Source organism: Lissotriton helveticus, chromosome 7, assembly GCF_964261635.1.
Source record: "Lissotriton helveticus chromosome 7, aLisHel1.1, whole genome shotgun sequence".
Classification (NCBI taxonomy): domain Eukaryota; kingdom Metazoa; phylum Chordata; class Amphibia; order Caudata; family Salamandridae; genus Lissotriton; species Lissotriton helveticus.
The window spans coordinates 1,744,675,697-1,744,697,107 of NC_136068.1; the positions used below are offsets into that span (position 1 = coordinate 1,744,675,697).

Genomic DNA, 21,411 nt, shown 5'->3' on the forward strand with positions numbered 1-21,411 from the left:
ATAAGAAGGATTCTTTAAGGTTGGTAGCATTTTGTAGGCTCAAGAAAGGCATTGCACCTTTTTGCTATCAATCTACTGTATTCTAAAATGTATATGGTACTAGGGTCTCACAAACTGGGACTCAATTTTAAACTGCAATATATCTAATTGGCAATTCAACAATTGAACAGTAGTTTAATTACTTCTCCATTGCATTGTATTAACACCAGAAAGATGAAGTGTTGAGTGTAAATGTCAGGATTCAGTGTGACAATGAGGGCAAACGCAAATCCCTGCAGTTGATGCATTATTTCCATGGAGCCACCAGTCCCAGCAGAAAGGACCTTGTTCTGAAGATTATAGGTCAGAATATCTATATGGATATGGTCATTGTCATCTGGAGAACTTTGTGGTAGGACTTCACCATTCCAGGAAAATGCAAAGTATGTTTGATTTGGGAATGCCACCTTAGTTCACTGAAATTACTAGACACATTTGTTAAAATGAAATTGAGGCAAGTCGTGATGATATAATATTCTTAAAACATATTGGTTGTAATTGTTTCATATTTCACATGTAATGGTCAAGAGAAAGAATTTGCCCTTAGTCCAGAAGGCTTAAACTGCATGTAGTAATGGTCCATGAATCAACGGACAGGCATGAGACTTAAACATACCTTAAAGTATGCAGATTCTGAAGATACTACTCTAAGTAGACCTATCAGTTGAGTGCATAAATCATGAAGTTTAATTTATTAGCATGCAGAATGATCACTTCCATCACAATTGCACACAGCAGAAAATTATCTTTCACATTTTATCTTGTAGAGATTCACATAAAAAAACAACAGACAATTACCTGAGGCTATGCAGTTATCCAGTGTTATCCGTCCAGGATTTCAAATCTAAGTTTAAAAGTTGAAGATCAATGATACGTTTTTAGGATAACAAGCCACCATCAAAATGAGCTCCCTTTTTCTTTTGGGTAACATATCAGATGATGATGATGTGAACATTCTTCATCAACTGTCTCACCTAGACAGGACCAGTATCGAACGCACCTGACTTAATTATTAAGAAGCCTTTCACATAAGAATTCATTGGACGACACAGCAGAAGAAGGGCTAATTTTGACACATTTGAACTATCACTAAGCGGCTAAGCTAAAATATTGGTATAAAATGTTCTCAGAAGTTCCAGTTCTTCGATAGTACTAGATTATCGATAAAGCACACTCACAAGAAATTATGGTGCTTAAACTATCACAGTGCTGTTTAGAGTGGCAGCGCTCTGTTGGGACCCAATCACACACATACCACGGACAGCTTCAGTTTCAGTCAATATGACCTCCAGTTAACTGGTGTGACAGGGAACCATTAGAGTATTCATGAACTATGGATGTGTTGAGTGTGATGAACTTTGGCGCCATATGGATATGATTAGCTGATGTTGCATGTAATGATAGTGGAGTGTGATAGTTACATGTCCAGGCAGTGCATCACAGGGCATAAGAAGAGTGTGTAATGTGCTGTAATTTAAAGAAACGGGGCTTACACTGACTGCACTAAAAAGTATTATTCAGTTAAGAATGGGCATAATGTGAACTCAGTTGAGCACAGGAACAGAATTCTACACAGTCAATAAAGCAGCAAGACGGGCTGACTAGATTGCAATTTTCACTTATTTTTGACAGCCTCCAATCTCCATCTTTATTCTGATTTATCTGATTTATCATAGATAAATTCATCCATTGGAGTATTTCAATAATCGTCATCGATATGTCGTGTCAACTTATCAATGAGCAAACATCACATCAGAAGCCATTAACACATCCCTGATCTGTCCTTGTTTAAGCCAAAGACATAAATTGAATTCATGTCATCAATATATCAAAGGCACAGACTGTCGTTATTGGCACCATGGCAAAGGGATCCTATGCTCCAGGAAGTATAGAGAAACATGTTTTAGTCACTTGGTTTACTAGAACCATACAAAACTCCTGGAACCACCGACATCACAACAGCGTCATGACGTCAAACATCTCATGAAATACAGTCCACATATCATAAGTTCCACCAGGCTTTTCAAGGATGCTCTCTGCTAGTGCAGTTTGACCTCTGAATACAAAGTCTCTTCCGGGGGAGTGGTGGCCTTGCTCCTGGGCTGCAGTTTGGAGAAGTCGATGGACGCGTACTGGAGGTTGTCCTCCCCTGAGTTCTCGTACAGGTCTTCTTTGCGCTCAGTACTTGTGATATCAGAACCTGACTTGTTGTCAGTCCCGTGATCTGCGACAGCCGCAGCGATGGTACTCTATACAAAATGCAAAGAAGGGAAAATGTGAGCCACAAAAATTGCAGAAGGGTAAGAAAACAAGGACGTTCTCATAATTGTGGTATGGTTTTCATATTCTTTATAAAGGCATCAATGCATTTTTGCATACTTATATAAATAGATTTCAACAGTAACTTTCAGCAGTTCTGATTTCAGAACTGAGCTATTTTGTACTGAATCAGGAGAATGGGAGAGCTCGGAGGCTAGTTAGCCAAAATTTCTGTTTACTACTAATTTGACTGCTTGGCATTTCCCCATACCACTTATGACATAGGCTCTTTGGCCCACTCATTAATATCCACCCCCAAATGCATTGACGTGTGGGCTGAACTATAGCCCTTGGCTCTTTTTCTTGAAGAACCATAGTGATGATGTTTAATAAAGCAGACCTTTTCAAATCTCTTCCAAACATATGTCTTGTAATTATTTCTCATCTTTCATTTGCAACAATCCCGTAGAATTTCTCAGTATTAACTTAGAATTTCAAGCCTCCCTTCCTCAAACATTCCTACATAGCTTGCCAACCACGTCCCTTTAACTGTACCTAAAATGACAAGGGGACTGCATGATTTGCCTAAGATCAAAAAATGTGGCTCAGTTGGAGAACCAAGGTAGCAATGTCTGGTGTCCAAGGGCATAACAGATGCCCACGCAGACTGAGCGGTGTGAGAGGGCCCCAGGGTTTCTTGTTTTGGAGGGGGCCCCTCCACCCTTTAAGCCATGCCACATAATTTCTTGCAGAATACATGCAATGCATTTAATGGAATGGAATAAAAAATAGTTAAATGCTCAGGAAAGCCACTCTGCTTACCGAGCTGCAGTGTGGGAGTGGGGTAACCATTCTGGGGGCAGCCAATGAGCCCATTCTGCAGGGGGGCCCAATCCTTTTGCTTTATATATAAATATATTTATAGAAAAATCCAAAGACTTTTGGGATGCTATATTTAGGCTCGAATTTCCCTCGTACAAACCAGTAAAATTCAGCAGCTATAGCTGCCGGAGCTAGCTATAAGTTAAATCTCTGCAATGCACTGCTTCAGATCTCACATATTACAACACTCCTGATGTGTGACCTTCACCCATTATAAATTTGTCCCGGGAAGGTAGTGGTACCCAGGGCCCAGGGGGTCCGAGAGGCCCATTAAAAATGCATAAGCCCCTGCGAGGAGGTGGTCCCCAGGACATGGGGTGGTCCACGAAGACCCCCTGATTTATTTTTAGAATGTGGCCCCGGGAAGTTGGTGGTCCCTGGGGCACGGTGGGGTCCAGGACGCCCTCCATTTAACAATACAAAAAGCCCCAGGGAGGTGGTGGGCCCCAAGGCATTAATAAGCTCAAGAAGGGGGCCCATGCACCCCCCTCCTTTATTTTCAAAATTCCCAGTGCACATTTATAAAGAAGCCCATGTGTAATGACCTGCGAGTCATCCTTTCTCCATGTTTATCCATGCTATGGTCTGCGTGTCATTTCTTACTGTTCCAGAGTTATAGAGCTTTGATCTAGTTTGATTTGCTCCGGAGCTCTGGGAGTTCAGTTGCTCCTGATGCTTCATGGATGGGATGTCTTACAACCTGTTACCTGCTATTCCGTAATAAAGACTAATCTTCAATCACCTTAACCAGTGTTTTGCCTTCACACTTTATTACACTGGCGACAACCTAGAAACTGACCCTCAGCCGTCTACTTTGCTGATTACAGGTGTCCCAACACATCTTTGAAGACGGCTGTCCACACAGTATTTTTGATCGACAATATCATCTCTACCCCATCTTGAAAGGTACTGTGTGCGCTCCCCATAACCCAGTGTTTCTTTACAAAATGCCAACTTTAAAATTAAATACATTTTGAACTTGCTGTTTCTATGCCCACTCCTCGAGCCAGCACCACATGATCGGCTAACGTTTATAGACAACAATTTGGCAGCTGGGGGCCAACCGAGATTCTGGCGCCATTATTATTGCACAGTTCCCATGATTTCACACACTTGGAAGATTTCCGTTTCCAGCGATGCAGAGAGCTTAACCGGATCCAGATGTGATTTACTCTTACTGAGCGGAAAGGTAATGGGGTCCCCCAAACAAGCCTAAGAGACCTTCTTTAGTTTATAATTAGGGCTCCCGGTTTTAAGGTATTTATTTTTTTGCCATTTCCGTCTGTATTTATCCATATTTATTTTTTGGGCATTTTTTCTGTATTTAACCACATTTATTTTTGTCACAAGTAAAATGCGATGCTATAGCTAGTATTTTTCCACATTTATTTAAATTGATAATGCACACATGCGCTCACTTAAACTAGCCATTTGTGGCTTTGGCAGTGCTTTAAATGGTCCAGTACTGCGTAATTTGAAAAGGAGAGTACATGTGCTTCTCAGTTCTGCTGTAAAAACACTTTAGGAAGAGTACAAGCACTTATCAGGAGCAAACATGTGCAATTAGCAGTAGTTTTGTAAGTACTGTCATTGTAAGCGACGGCAGTGGCAATGGGTTGTGCAAGCTGGGGTGACCTCCTGACAAGATCCCTGGCACTTATTTGTTTATGTGCAAATTAAACACTGGTCTTACCTCATTAATTTAACTCCCAACTCAGAGGCAGGCCCCTGGTATACTCCAACAGATTACCAGCTCCTTCAGGAATGGACGCTTCCAGGGAAACCTATGGCTCGTGAAGGTTTCCAAATGAAATCCAGGGGGACTATGTCAATTTGCGACACAAGAAAATTGTACAGTACATAGATTTCCAATGTTTAACAAACCGTTCAGTAATTGGGGCATTTTAATTGTGCAGTGCAGTTGATCATCCGAATTAACTGTGGGCAGCAGGCTTAAGCTGCAGGTTCCTGACATTTCCATTGGGGACTGCTATTCAGTATTTTCTATGCTCTGCAAGAACCATTCTGCATTCCTGTAGGTTTCCTGGCTGGAAGAATTCCTATAACACATTATAGCTATTAGGCACCGTCGGATTTCATAACCACATTTATATTAACTTTCAAATATGTGGTTAGTGGCGATACAGTTTCTTCTTTAAAATACACTTAAAATGTTCCATTGTATTTGATACGTGTAGATGAGAGGTGTTTGCAAACGGCAGTTAGTGTTATTAGCTGCCGAAAAAACGCTGAAACTCGTTTTGTTTCTGCCAACATTTCAATTTAACCGAGGACAATCAAACAATAAAACGCAAGAGCGCTCAAGGAAAGTATTTTTATTTAGAACTCGGATAAATATACATGATGTCGGAGTAAACTGAGTGGCTATTTGTTTAACTGAAGGGGGGGTGAGGGGGTCACAGAGCAACAGGTGGGACGTATAGCCGCTGGCAGCAAGGCTTCTCCACAATTTTGCAGAGTTATCTTTGGACAACTCAGAAGTTAAGACTCAGGCTGACCTTCGACACCTGCTTCCCTCAGTCCTGGGGTACATTACCACACATACCTCTCGGACTTATCCGAGCAGCTCACTTATGACAACAAAACACACAGATGATAGTCAGCGTGCACGGCCGGCTTTAGCGCTGTTCGCGACCGGTGTTACAATATGTTTGACGCCCCCCCCTTCCCATCCACTAATTTCGTCACTACCGCCTTCCAACAGTACCCCTCATAGCCCCTCTATTATATGCATTTCATTTTTTATAGCGCTACTAATTCACTCACACTTAGGTCTGTTATCTGCATGGTGCACTGTCAGTCACACCTTTGCAGAAGGCACATTTTGGGGCCTGGGACAGGGAGTCAGGGGCGTTGGGAGAGGCTACGGCATGGGGTGACAGAACAATCATGGGGTGACAGAACAATTAAGCCTCATTACCAAGTAAATGGTCTGTGAAAAGACCTGTGAAGTACTTGGATGCGGCTGTGTGTGTGCGCGCGCCCAGGAAGGAATTTCAAGCAGCAGGAAGGGGGCATGGCGAGAACTCTGGATTCCAGCGTGACAACATTTTCTAGTATTTTACCGTTTCTAAATATAAATACAGACAAAGGAAATATAGATTTCCGTCTGTATTTATATGTAGAAATCCGTAAAAACGGAAAACCGGGAGCCCTATTTATAATACTATGGGGCATATGTAGGTAATTTCTATTTTGCGATTCCCAAATAGCGATGTTTAAGGAATCGCTATTTGAAAATAGCAAAATGGAATGTATGTAAAAATTCACATTTCTTTTGCCAATCTCTAACATTCCTTAATTGCGATTAGCAAATTGCGAATCGCAATTAAGGAATGAGTGTCCCATTCATTCCTATGGGCTAAGAGGCCCATAGGAATGAATGGGGATACATTCTCAAATTGAGATTTTCTATGAGAAAATCGCAATTTGAGAATCGCAATTCCAAGGGTGCCAGGGTGTCCAAAGGACACCTGTTGCACCCCTGGAATGTGTCTCTAAGTACATGTCATTTTAGTTACACTAGGGAACCCAAGGAAGCGATATGCTAGGGACCTTAGGGGATTATACCTTTATACAGGACAGTGGTCCCTAGACAAGCTAGAATTTCTGAAAGATAAATATAGACTAAATAAGCACTATATTCTTTGTCCAGCGGGACACATTGTATTTTAATAATAAGACATTTCACAAAAATACTAAAATGACAGCAGGACACCAGCCGATGTCCGACTAACACACTAAGAAAAAGGACAAACAAAGAGTTTCAGGCAATATGAACAGTCTGTGTAGTACAAATCACAGTCAGACAATATTGATTGCACACTATTGTTGGCATAAAAATAGCACAGTTCATACACATATAGTGTGACACAGTCGATGACGTTTCGAACCTATGACATATTAGAGGTTCATCTTCAGGACGTCAATTATATGCCTTCTCTTTATATCAGAAAAAAGTCACAATTAACTTTTTAGCTCATATTAGGAGCACTGCAGGACTGGTATAGAAACCGATAGCCTGAGTATTTCCGTAATGCCGGATTTTCAACAAGTAAGGCCTCCACTGATAGGAAGGAGACGAAAATTGGCAGCAGACGGGCCGTCAATGGGTTCCTCGTCTCGTGGGCGATTTTACCCCTGGACGAGGAACCCATGCATTCTGGGGCTTATAGTTTGACTTTTAACACTGCAAGATAAACTAGATACATTTGACAAGAAGAATTAGAATATAAATGAGGAAAACAACTCTATCTATAATACCTCATTAACTGGCCCAGATGCAATTCCTCGTTATAACATGTCATGAATAGTTCAGTTTTAAGGTTTTTTTTTACTAAATCAGAATCAAGCTCTGCTGTCAAGAAAGGTGTTCAGTGTCTTCCAAAGTTTAGGCACTGCACTCTTAGGAATTTTATATTGATGGTTTGGATTTGAGGAAGCTGTGATTTAGATGTTAGAAATATCTCTCACTCCAGTCCATTGTAGTACATATCTAGGCTTCCACACTGACCAAAGCAGAACTATGATACTTGAAACCCCTATCTTTAATCTGACTAAAACTGCTGTTCCAAGTACACCTTCTTGGGCTCAAACTCTCTGTGCTTTCTCTGACTTCAGGACCACAGTAGAAGTAAAAGTACCGGTGATTTAACATCTAGACACCAGCAATGCCTACCAGCTGGCCTCCTCAGAGTACCATAGGCAACCTCAAAGCCATCCATCATGCCGCAGGTCGAGTATTTAAAGGTGCAAAAAGGTATGTCTAAAAGTAAAGACTAATCTTAGAGAAACGTCACCCACAAAATACCAAACTTGGATTCACACATCTATCTAACATTACATCTGAAAGGCAGCAGAATGGAGAAAGAAAAGAGGGGTAAACAGCCAACTTCTAAAAATAATAAAAGCCTAAAAAACAAAGTCTGAAACAAGCATACTCCTGTCTTCTTTCATGGCTAAGAAAGAAAATAACGTTTTATCAAGGAGACAAAATGTCTCCCTGGACTGCTACTACAGCTGAGTTACAGCGGAGCTGATTCTAACTATGCGAAAAAGTAAGAAAAAGTGTTAGGTATGTGACTTAAAAAATGGCAAGCTGTCCTCCGTAACAATTTTAATAAGGAGTCAGATTGTCATTATTAAAAACAGCAATTTGAAAGCAGAAACATGTCGACCTTTTAATGGACATACTTGACTCGAATAGGTGTCAATAAATGTCCGAATCACGGTTTTGAATAATGACAATCTGACTCCTTATTAAAATTGTTACGGAGGACAGCTTGCCATTTTTTAAGTCATATACCTAACACTTTTTCTTACTTTTTCGCTTGGTTGGAATCTGCTCCGCTGTAACTCAGCAGTAGTAGCAGTCCAGGGAGACATTTCGTCTCCTTGGTAAAACCCTATGATGAAGCATGTCATCAACTATGTTGATGAGTGAGGGTTTTCGTAAAAAGTTTTAAATATTCCAACCACAGCGTGTTTCCTGTGTCTATACTGCGAGTAGCTATATTTATTTCTTGTACCAAATGGGAGAATCTTAGCTCTCTTTTTTGTACATATTATAGCATTGGAATTGATGATTCCGTTGTACCTTTTTTGGTCACTCCTTTGTTGTTTTCGAGATAATTTGTGTGGGGGGCAGGAGTGTTCCTTTTTCCCTACCTCTCTTGTTGTTTTTGATATAAGAAAGAAAATATCCAAAGGTATCACACTCAAGATTAACCTGCTCTGCTACTGGAAAAGTCCTAAACACGCACTTCAAAAATGCCATGTTTTTTATATGGTGCATTACCTACAGGTACATTTTCATCACTCTCCTAGATAGTTTTATCTTCACTCCCTTTGTAATGTTTACCTGCTAGTAATTTGGAAAGATCTCTTCTACCCATGTGGCTATATCTGTGCCAAAAAATTCATTATAATTGGAATAATATCTTGCATCTTAAGCTGGGTTCAGACCTCCATCGGGAGCCTCTGGATCACTGTAGGTCATGTTTGAGATGGTTATTGTAGGACCTTGCGGTCTAAGTTGAAGACCATCAGTATCCACCTGAAATGATGACTGCAAACCTTGTCAGGTTGAAACACTAAAGTCACTAAGTTAACCTGGACTCAAACTCATGGTAGTTATGCTACAGTGTAGACAGGCTTAACTTAAAGGCAAAGTGTAACATATGTATGCAGTACTCAAACAGTGATAAAGTTGAAAAACAATGCAAGACAAAATCCCGAACTGAACAAGTAAAAAGAAAAAAGAGTACATTTTAGTAAATAAAACCGAAATAGGGGAGCAGAAGTCAGGAATTTTTAAAGCTTAAGTCTGAAAGTAGCACCAAAACGCATTAAGTACCAACAGCAGTCATTTGGTTGCACATGAACAGTACCTAGGCATTATTATTATTATTAAAACCATTTATTAAGCGCCTGGTTACCCAAAACAGTGTGTCCCCGCGCTGTATATTGCACCAAAAAGCTAAAGGCGAGACAGGGGTAAAACAATTGAGGAATTATAGAGGTACAGGGATTAATCCTGGGAAAAAGAAAGGTTTTAAGTTTTTTTCGGAACATGCTTTCGGAAGGCTCCATCCGAAGATCGAGCGGGAGATCGTTCCAGCATTTAGCCGCTAAAAATCTGAATGAGCGTCTGCCCATCCTGGCTCTGGTGATTTTAGGAAGTTTGAATATCATCCTTCCGGCTGATCTCAGGTCTCTAGTGGGGCGGTGTATTGTCAGAAGGTTAAGGAGATAGGCCGGGCCTTTGCCCTGAGCAATACGATGAGCGAAACAAAGAGACTTAAATTTAATCCGCTCTCTTATAGGTAACCAGTTGAGTTTGAATAAAGCTGATTTACCTGATGCTTTGCGAGGAAGTTTGAGTACTAGGCGAGCTGCAGCATTTTGAGCACATTGAAGTTGGTGTAATCCTTTTTGGCTCAGCCCTAGGAGTAGAGCATTACCGAAGTCAAGGGGAGGGGTTACTAAGGCATGCACAATGGTTTTTCTGGAATCGATTGGCAGAAGATCCAGAATCTTGCAGAGAGCTTTCAGTATACTGAAGCATCTAGCTGTAACTTTGTTCACGTGTGTTTTATATGAGAGATCTGAGTCCAGTGTTATCCCCAAATTGCGCGCTGACTCCACAGGATGAGGGGGACTGCCCAATTCCATAGGCCACCACATATGCGACCATACTGAAGCAGATTTCCCAACTACCAACAGCTCGGTTTTATCGCCATTGAGACATAGACAGTTGTGGTTCATCCAAGCTGATACCGATGATAAGCAGCTCGAGAAGTTGATGGCATCTACTCTGCACTCAGGCGTGAGCTTCAGTAGCAGTTGAGTGTTGTCGGCATAGCTGACAATGCCCACCCCAAAACTCTCAACTATGCAGGCCAGGGGAGCCATGTAAATGTTAAATAAAGTGGGGCTCAAACTCGAGCCCTGTGGAAACCCATGGCCTACACTTCTGCGAGAGGATTTAATGGGGGGCAGTGCATTTGGAAACTTCTGTTGGTCAGGAAACACTCCAACCAAGCCAAGGCCATTCCCTTCACTCCAATACCTGCCAGCCGAGACAGCAGCGTTGAGTGCAGCACAGTGTCAAACGCTGCACTGAGATCTAATAAAACCAACGCTGCTGTCTCTCCATCGTCCACCGTACTCCTCAAGCCTTCGGTGGAAAAGAGTAGGGCTGATTCTATGGAGTGACCTGCTCTGAAGCCTGATTGAGTGGGGTGCAGGAGCGAATGTTCCTCCAAGTAGCTCATGAGCTGCTTATTCACCACCTTCTCAACGACTTTAGCGCAGAAAGGGAGGAGGGAAATGGGGCGGAGGTTCTGAAACTGAGTGATGTGAATATTGTTTTTTTTTTTTTTAAAGGGATAACCTGAGCAGTTTTCCACGCATCCAGAACCTGACACTCTTTAAAGGAGAGCGATGTAATAAGACTAATCTGATCAATTATTGTAGTTTCCAGTACTCCTTTAAAGCGAGCCCGGGGGCAGACATCGCTGGGTGAGCCTGATTGGATGCTGTTGGCAATGCTCACTAGTTCTTGTTTCTCTGGAGTGATAAAACAAGAGAGGCAGGGGGTCTCCGTGTGGGAGTTTATAGCTGCTGCGTGTTTAAACGTCTGGATGTCATCTTTCGTAAAAGTGGCATGGATTTTGTCAATCTTACCTATGAAGAAGTCGGCGATAGAATCGCACAACTCTTCAGAGTAGGTATCTTGGGCGTCCAGTCTGGTAGGGACCGTGAGCTCTCTGTAGATGGTAAAGAGTTCTTTAGTACGGTTCTCAGCAGAGTCGATTCTGTTTTTAAGGTAGTAGCTTTTTTCTGCTCTCAGCATTTTCTTGTAAATATTAAGTTCTCTTTTGTAATACAGTTTGTCCTCGGGGTTATGGTGTGATCTCCACCTACGTTCTAGATTTTTGCATCTGGATCTGGCTAATTTAAGTGGTTCAGAGAACCAAGGGGCAGTTTTCGATTGCCTAGCAGGGGGTTTGGTTGTCCATGGCGCGATCTCATCGAGTGCGGTAGTCACCCATGTTTCATATTTATTCCAAGCCTCCTCCAGGGAGTTGCTTTGGGGAGGGAGATTTTTTTGAAGAGCACGTCTAAAATCTTCTTGATTAAAGTTTTTCCATTTTCTTCGTTTCATGGGGGAGGTATAGAAAGAGTGATGTCTGAAAGGGTTTTATCTACTGTGAACGGGATGATAAAATGATCCGACCAGATTATTCTAACCGGAGTAAAAACCTCAATACCATCCCAGTTCGCAAAAATGGGATCTAGGAGATGACCATGTTGATGGGTGGGGGATGTGGATTTAAGGTTAAGGCCCAAAGATGTAAGAGCATCAGCCACATCCTGTGCTTCCCTGCAATCTGTGTCATCAAAATGGAGATTAGGGTCTCCTAGAATAATAAATCTTTTGTATCCCAGGGCGGCTTGAGTAATGCACTCTAGAAGCTGGTTGCCAAACTGCCCTGCCGCCCCCGGTGGCCTATACACCAACAGCCCATGAATGGCATTTCTAGGCCCTATATTAATAGTGAATAAGCCACTTTCACTGTTATGTAAGATGGCCTTCTCTAGGGTGCATTCTAGTTCCGATTTGTACATGAGGGCTAAGCCCCCCCCTCTTTGTTTGTGTCTGTCTAAACGAAGTAGACAGTACCCGGGAGGAGTTGCCTCAAGTGCCTCGGGAAACGATTCCTCGTCCATCCAAGTCTCGGTAAGAAAGAGCACATCGGGGTTCTCAGCAACTAATAGATCATGTATTTCGAGCTTATGTTTTTTCAATGACCTGCAATTTAGTAATATCATATTGGTTGTAGGTACATTGTAAGCGGTCGTTCTAGGGGATGAGAAAGCTTGTTTACATATTCCGCATATTGGCGGCAATGTGTCAGCTTGAAAATAGTGGGCACAGTCAGTAAGCACACTAGGGCGCATTAGTAGTAACTCCTGTTGAGTATAATGTATAGAGAGCCTAGATGGTACCAACCCGTCGTGAGGAGCCGCCCCACGCTCCGGTCTGTCGCGGACGGGCGCCTACGGGCTGGACTCTGACTTGACTCCGGCGCGAATCCGGCGCGCCCGCTGAACGCGTCCGCTGCGCGGAGTCATAGCCGTTTATTTTTATACTGGTGGCTCAGTCCACCGAGGAAGTCAAGCCCTACCCAAGATGGCCGCCGCCGTCCCTTCGCCCGAGACCCAGCCCTTAAATCGGCCAGACACTCTGGGGGGGGGGGGCAGAGCTGGAAAATGAGATAGCAGCAAAGATAGTTTTAAATGCACATTTTACATCAGTGCCTTCACCCTAAAATCGGTGAGGTGCTTGGCGTCGCGAAAATCGTCGTGCTAGTGCTGGGGGGAAAGGACACACAGGGTAATTCTCATAAAGTTAAAATCTGGTATCAGAATAAAGGAAAATAAAAGACCGCCCGGCTCAAGCCTCAGGCGATTAGTGCAAAATACTAATAATTAAATATTATTTAAGGCAAACTGCGATGGAGCAGAGGTCAGATATAAAAAACTGTTTTGACCCAGTTGGAAGTTTTACTTCTGTAATGGAAGTTAAAAATCCTCAGCAGGGCTACACAGGAGTCTCTGGATGAATAGGGCTCCATGTCATAAGAAAGCCATTGGATGAGGCCTCGTGAAGCTGCTGTCTCTCACAGTCCGGATACTTTTTGGAGCTAAACAGGTTCTAATTTGTCAGGATCTGGCAGAACCACTGCAATATAACAGCGGCCAACAGTCCATTATGTTAGGGACAGCAGTTGGTGGTCAAGGTTCACTCCAGTAGAGGCCAGCAGCAGCATCCATGGAAGGTCCAATTGGAGTTGGTCAGCTGGAAAAGTTCAGGAAAGGACACTTGTAGCTTTGTTGCGTCTCTGTAGCAGCAACTTGAGATCAGGTTTATGACCCTTGAAGTCCACTGCTTTATCAGGGGTGTGGGGGAGCAGTTCGGTCTTCAGGCTCTTCTCACATAACAGACAGCAAATCCAGTCCAGTTCTGTTCTGCCACAGGTCAAGAGAGTGTTCTGAGGAGGTTTCTGTGAGTGCCACCTTTATTTATGCCTGGAACCAGCATGCAGGGGGGGGGGGTACACCTGGCCCACTCCTTAACTAATAGAGTAAAAGCTACCAGGGGCAACCGTACCCACTATTGGAGCACTTCCTGAATGTGCTACAGTAAACAATGCCAATCTTGGCCTAAACCAATATGGCAGAACCTTCCTACTGTTGTGCAGAGCTCACGTGCCCAACCAAAAGGTGTGGCCAAGGAAATGGGCAACCCATCCTCTATTGTCACACTAAACTTGTTCTGGGGGTAGCTCCTCTCTCACTGGGTCGGGTGCCAGACTTGGGCAGGCCTAGATGTTAGCAACATCTGCTTATGACATAGCAGGCCTCTTTGAAGTTAAGTAAGCTCCAGTGCACAGCCCAGATAGTCAGTATACCAGAGGAACTGAGCACATCCACACATCAACAGCCATTGACACAGCTCAGTGAGCAAGTTCACACCTTATCAAAGGGGCTATTCTGTTCCTGGGTGACAAATGGAAGCTCACGCCAATGGGCTTCTAGAGGCTTTCGGAGGGAAACAGATGTGTTTCTAAAAATAACCCATCCTAAAATATAATTACAAATCTGACTTTAACAATGAATTAGGTTGTCATAAATATTTTAAAAGGCTCAAGAATGAACTTGGTAGCTGTTTCCTGGGAAAATGTAAGATCATTTAGTTTTAATATGGTATCCCAATGCGTTGCTACGGATATGCCAGCCCTGCTACAGTGGAAATAGCTTTCTCACTCTAAGGATATGTTTAACATTAAACTTCTGCATGTCCTACTTTTACATGCAATGCACTGGGCAGATGTTGGAAAGGTGGAAGGGGCCTATCTTGGGATTCTTGGAGGGTGTTGACCAATGGGACACTGTAGAGAAGAAAGACTGATAGTGGCAGTAGGTGTACCACAATAGTTCATTTATTACAGAGGTACACAGAGAGATGTTCATCAGAAAGGCTACCAACTGATAACTCACACACTGACATTCTAATCTTAGCAACCATCTCAGAACAGGGTTCTAAATTCCACCTTCAGTGTCTTTACAAACTAAGCCTTATACTAAGGGTTGCCAACACAATAAAGTCACTACGATACCAGACACATCCCCCCAATACTGAACATAGACACAAAAGAAGTATATACAGAAAAGTTGTTCAATATACATATCTAAACATAATCCTGCATAAAACTAGGACGCACCACCACTCTTTTACTTCTCCTTAGATCAGGGCAATGCACATTGTCCTGTTCAGGAATGCAGTGACCAGAGGAACTGGAAGTAGTGGCAGCAATCCTGCTTAGATTCTAAATACGGTTGTCCTGCAGTTGAACTGCATTACGAAACAGCTTGACAACCTTGTATGTTGAGGAAAACTATGTGATGCCACCTTTTTGGGGATATTTAACCTTCACTGTATCCTCTACCTTCACCTTAGTTATTGAGGTAGCATGTCTAATATCAAAATAATACATTTTTCTCTTCATTACTTTCCGATTTTTAGCTCCTTCCCACCCTCTATCATCTGCAGAAATAACAACATTGTTACGATTCATCCAACCAGGACACAACACCTTATTGGGTTTTCTGCCCCAGAACAACTTGAAAGGTATTCTTTTAGTGGTTGAATGAGGTGTAAGTCTATAGAGCTTCAATCTCTGCACAATCCCACCCAGCCAAACCTTGTTCTGTGACCTGGCTATCTGAATGGATTCTTTTAACACCCTGTTAAACCTCTCTATCATAATGTCAGTTTTGGATGATATAGCGCGAATTTCTTGGGTTTGATTCAGAGTGATGACAAAAACCCCTCATTTCCTTTGAGACTAGTTGTACCCCGTTATCTAATAAATGCATTCAGGAAGACTTACCTGCAAAAAACATCATCAGGAAAGGCAACGACTTTGGAGGTTTCCATGTTTTGTGTGATACAAATCTCTGAACACCTAGAAAACCTATCCACCAAAACATAGACATAGTACTGGCATGCCACGGGTCCCAATAAGAGATCTCTTGCCAGGCCCTCACTGGAGATTCTCTCATGATCATGAGTCTAATTCTAGCCTTGCACACTTTGTTGCTGGTGCAACATTTCTCATACTCCCTCATGGCTCTTTCTACTTGCATGTCAATACACAGCCAACAAAAGTACCACCTAACCCTCTCTTTCATTTTGGAAATTACCTGATGGCCTTGGTGCGCTAACAGCACAAGTTTCTACCTGAGCACACAGGGCGGCACTAGTTTTGTACCCCTCCAAGGAAGTGCATCACAAACAGACAGTTCATCTCTTAGATTCCAATACATCTTCTTTCAATTTGTTTTTGTACGACCCTACATCAGAGGTTATCTGAATATCATCTAGTAGAACAAAATCATCGATTAACAAATTCTTTCACCAACAGCACCTTCAGTGAATTGACACAGACACAATGAAGTCACTAAGACACCACAGACACTTTCTAGGTTTAAGTTTTATCGGCAGAGAGCTTGGTTTGAAAGAACTCAAGGGTGGACTGAGATTGAGTCAAACTCTGTGGAAATGGATCTCCTGGAACTCAAGGAAAGAAAGAAGGAGGTGTCATGTTGGTATCCGTTTCTCATGGATGCTGCAGAGGAAAGCAAGTAAGCCCTTCACATTGTCTGAGATAGATTCTTGCCAGGTGTCGAGTTGGAAGAATGAGAAATCACCTGCATTAATGAGAAACCACTTCTTCACCCTACACAGAGCTTACTGGACCCCACTGAAGCTGGCCAAGGTAAGAGGAGATGAGGATTCAGGATGTAGGTGGTGTGGAGTCAGGGAGGCAGATAATGTTCATTTGTTTGCTAGCTGTCCAACCTTGGAAGGTTTATTGTCAAGTGTGGATAAGACAAATACAGACATCTTGGTAAAGAATGGGAAGGTAACCCCACCTTGGTTATGTTTGGTAGGGTGCAGCGTACGTCCTTCGAAATCACAAAGTAAGCTGATATTTTACTTGATTCTCCTAGAAATTAGGAGGTATGCAAAAAGGGATGTCAACCCTCTCCCCCAACTTGGTATGAATGGTGAAAGTCATTAAGGTATTTCAGGGTACTTGACAATACGAGTAATAAGAGTAAGAATGAGGTAGATGATGGGGCATTTTGGAGTTTGTCTGAAATTTGCTGATGACTATCATGTCCAATGATTATACCCCTAGATCAGTTTTGGTCAGGGAGTTACCAGTAAGGTGTTTTGGTCCATGAATTTGACTGAAGTTGACCTTGACATAAACACAGGGTGCAGTTTAGATCAAGCGGGTGCTTACTTGAGGTGATATGAGGACATACACAAATTTAACTAAATTAAAACCATGCACCATCCCTTGTGGGGAGTAAGGCTCACTTAGTGGTGAGATTAATATTTAAAAGGAAGTTGGAGGCATGTTAAAAGAGGTTACTTTGACGGGTAAAATCTGCAGTGAAAACCTTTACAGATAGGGTGTTTTTTACCGGACTGCGGTCTGACTCTGAAGTGGGTGGCACAATTGGTGCTGTATCCCACTGAATTAAACTGGTGATGTTTAATTTGTAGGCACTGGGTACACTTTGTGCACCATATCTTGAGGACTTATAGGTAAATTACATATGCCAGTAAGAGGTATAATAATGTCATCATGTTGAATGGGGGAGCATAGGCACTTTACAGCTGATGAGCTGATGAGCTGGGGTAAAGTGTGCAGCTCTACAGTCAGCAAAAGCAGGCAATGTAAAAGAAAATTGCTCTGAGAAATAGCACTAAGTGCGTGCAAAAGAAAGTGAACAGCAGTGCAAGCAGTCACTCACACTCGCGAAATGTTCCTTTTGGTTAGGATTTTCCCCAACTAACTCCCAGCATATAGTGCTAGTTTCTTATCACAAAATGCACTCCTGCATCCAAAATAGATCAAATGATGCATTTTGCAGAAAATGGTGCCAAATGCAACAGAACATAAACAACTGTGTGAGCATCCGCTCTTGCTTGCTAAATGTGCTTAGGATTTTTTCTCCAAAATATTTATGCAAGTGGGCTAAATCATGTTATCATCGTTAATTCTACATCAAAGTTTAATCCCAAATTACTCTGATTACACAAGTGTAATTAAAGTTACTGCCATGCCTATTAATGTGTGCATTGGCGCAAGGCACCAGGAGGGTTAAAAAATGAGCTGTATGTTAGCAGACATGGTGAATTTTTTCTCTCTTCATTTGATGCAAGTCAGTACAATATCTTTGGTTGAAATAGGCCCTAGCCTGTTACTTCAGAGTGCTGTCTCCTTCCTCCTTACATTTGCTCTTCCGATCATAAATTCTACATAATTATTTTCAAGGTTTTATTAAAGAAGCGATGTCTATTTTAGAAATAGTGCATTTGAAAACAAAACACATACCTTTGGAGCCTTGAGAATCTCGCTATAAATCAGGGTGTCATCATCCACCATTTCCTCTTTGTCGCCCATACCATTATTGCTATTTTTTGTCCTGTGTAAAAATATTGTCAATACATTAGCTTGCCTCATGTATAGCAGACTCCAAACTTTATTTACAGTAAAGTGGCAACAGAATGTCCTTAGATATGTGTAGGAAGTGCTAATTCTTGAGGAGAATCCAAAACCGGATCTTTCTTCTCTAGTCTAACTCTAAGGCAAAGGAAATTCCACAGTTATATTGCCTTCTGATGTAACCATTCTACCGGAAATTGGAAGAGGTTCCATTACAACTCATTGCAAAAAGAGGCTCTGTAGAGTAAAGCTTGAAGCTTTGCTTGATAAATGTAAGGACACACATGGTTAAAGATTTCACTAAAGCAGTCTGGATAGTCATTTGCTTGAGGTTTGAAATGGACCTCACCTTCTGACTCTTCGAAGAAAGAGCCAGCCCAACAAGGAAATCCCAGCAACAGCGAAGATGCCAGCCAGTCCTCCTCCAATCATTGGCATGATAGAAGGTGCTTGAGGATCCTCAGCTAAAAAACGTGAAGAACAAGTTATCTGTATTTTATGACACGAGTAACATCCTGTCTCTAGAACCTGTGTAAGTACCCATACATCTAGCTCTTAAACACACACTCACACACATTGATCATACAGTGGAAGAATACAGGCGAATATAAAATCATTCTGAATGGAAATTTAGCAAATATTGAATTCTTGTCTCCACTTCTCTCTAGCAATCCTAGATATGCTCTAAGTATATATATATATAAAAAGGAAAGTCGAAGCCTTGTGTTGTAGGAAGGACGACAGCGGATCCAAATCTTTAAGGTGCAATTATTTATTTGTGCAAGTACCCCGCCCCTTAGCCTTGACGCGTTTCGATCCCCCTTGGCCCTTGATCACATGACACGCTATGGAGTGATTCTCAACAATTTAAAGTGGCAGTGCACGTTGCTATGGAAATCTTCATCATAGACATACACGAAATACATATTTTCAGCAGCTCATCTATAAAAACATAATAAATACTGTTTTAGAATCACCAACCTGTTTATAAATGATAAATATACATCATTAGTAACACCAGAAAGATAAAAAGGTCAACGCAGTTCCCGCTAAAATAGCAATTAAAAACAAGCATTGGAAATGCAATAGGTCTCGCACCATTAGAGTTAGTGCTTTTAGAATTGTTTATGGGTTTTTTTTGTAAATGTTTAGCATTTTTGTTTCCTGTAGCCAATGCTAAAGTATTACAAATAAAAAAAGCCATAAACATTTCTAAAAGCTCTAACTGAAATGGTCTGAGACCTATTGCACTGTGTGAGGGTGAGGGGTTGAGGGTGAGTGAGGGTGAGGGTGAGGGTGGGTGAGGGTGAGTGAGGGTGAGGGGTTGAGGGTGAGTGAGGGTGAGGGGTTGAGGGTGAGTGAGAGTGAGGGTGAGTGAGGGTGAGGGTGAGTGAGGGTGAGGGTGAGTGAGGGTGAGGGTGAGTGAGGGTGAGGGTGAGTGAGGGTGAGTGAGGGTGAGTGAGGGTGAGGGGTTGAGGGTGAGTGAGGGTGAGTGAGGGTGAGGGGTTGAGGGTGGTGAGGGTGAGTGAGGGTGAGGGGTTGAGGGTGAGTGAGGGTGAGGGGTTGAGGGTGAGTGAGGGTGAGGGGTTGAGGGTGAGTGAGGGTGGGGGTAAGTGAGGGTGAGGGGTTGAGGGTGAGGGGTTGAGGGTGAGTGAGTGAGGGTGAGGGGTGTATGTTTCAGATAGTGCATGCAGTCCTGTGTGGAGATCCCTATATAGTTCAAATTTATTTTTAGGGATAGTTGCCCAGAGGATCTAATAAAAGGCTAGCTTAAATGGTTTTGGTTTTACTTTAAAAGTATGGAGCCAGTTGATTACAACAATCAGCCGAGGGTTGATAGTCTCTAATGGCGGCCTCTGGGCCCATATAGGGTTTTATTGGACTTATTGCCAGACTCTGCTATCCTCGCCTTAAAATTTGCTTTTTTGGCTAGTTGTACTTCTGAATAATATTTTTTCTAATGCTGCCTTATAAGTCCTTTTGAACACAATGTTGTAATTGCTCTACCATTGTCTCTAGAAGTTTACAGTGCATCTTGGGGGGGCGCTAGAGGGCGCCAAGCAAGATGGCCACACTCGAGTGAGGCTCTTGCAGTTCGGGCGATTCACCCCGTAATTTATCCTGGTTATTGTGCTCCTCTAAATACCAAACGTATAAATGTAAGCATCGGAACTTGGAGGCGGTATATTTCGCTGTGATCATTGCTTTTACCTCTTGACGGGACTGAGGAATCTGCTGCTGACCTCCGAAGCCGTGAATGTACAAAATGGTGGCGCTGCGGACCTGAGGCGGGGAACTGTGCGTCGCCGTGGAGATCGCTAGGGACGACTCACCCTCTGTTTTGTGCTGCCCGGGGGGCCCGAATGTACAGCAAGCCCTGCTACTGACTGCGGAAGAGAGTCTGCTGGTCCCGCTTGCGGCAGGAACTTTTACCGTGGGACGTGCGGTTTGGAGCTGCGAGCCGATGAAGAGGTAGGCAGGCACTGCGGAGCTGGGCCGGAGACCCGGGGGCGATAACCAGAACAGCTAGCGGACTGTATTTGAAGTCCCCCAGGGCCGATAACACTCGCTGCCAAACATCGGTAGTGCGTAAAAGTGAACGACGCCCTGCCGGCACGTAGAGCGCTCTGCCGGGTACCCTGGAGTCCCTATCTGACCTGCATGCACTCCGGGACCGGGACGGCTGCTTTGGAGGAACGCCCTAAGAGGAGAATGGAAAAGGATTTAGTGGATGCGGCGAGGCGACAGAACACCGTGTGAAACTGCACTGGCCCCATCATTGGGAGTGCGATGAGACTGTACAGATTCCGTAGGTAACGTTTAGCGCTTGTGCTACTGCGGTGTTATGCATTATTATATTTCAAAAAGCTTTGAAAGGATTGGCTGAATCAAAACAACCCAATCTGTCCAGAACTTTAAAAAAAAACACATTTCCAGGGGGTTTGAGGCAATGTCTGCAAACTGCGGGCAGAGAGAATGTGCGAAATGTAAAGCACGACACGGCGGGCAGGGGAGGGGGCGGAGCCGGGGTGTGGGAGGAGTGCGGGAACAGACGGCGAGGGGAGGAGAGTAGGAGGAGGAGAGTAGGGGAGGCACGGCCTAGCGGCCGTGCAAT

The 21,411-nt window shown here is 43.0% G+C and overlaps 1 protein-coding gene across 1 annotated transcript in view; it reads right to left on the reverse strand.

The window, feature by feature from the left end:
• Positions 1–703: 703 nt before the first annotated feature.
• The window catches only part of LOC144770731 (sialic acid-binding Ig-like lectin 10), a 448,268-nt gene continuing 427,560 nt past the window's right edge, over positions 704–21,411 (reverse strand). Inside the window, exons 13-15 of the mRNA XM_078655468.1 lie at positions 18,646–18,760; positions 18,186–18,276; positions 704–2,288 (exon numbers count right to left, since the gene is read on the reverse strand). Of these exons, the coding sequence (XP_078511594.1) occupies positions 2,079–2,288; positions 18,186–18,276; positions 18,646–18,760 (416 nt within the window). The 3' untranslated portion in view covers positions 704–2,078. The remainder of the gene's footprint in view (positions 2,289–18,185; positions 18,277–18,645; positions 18,761–21,411) is intronic.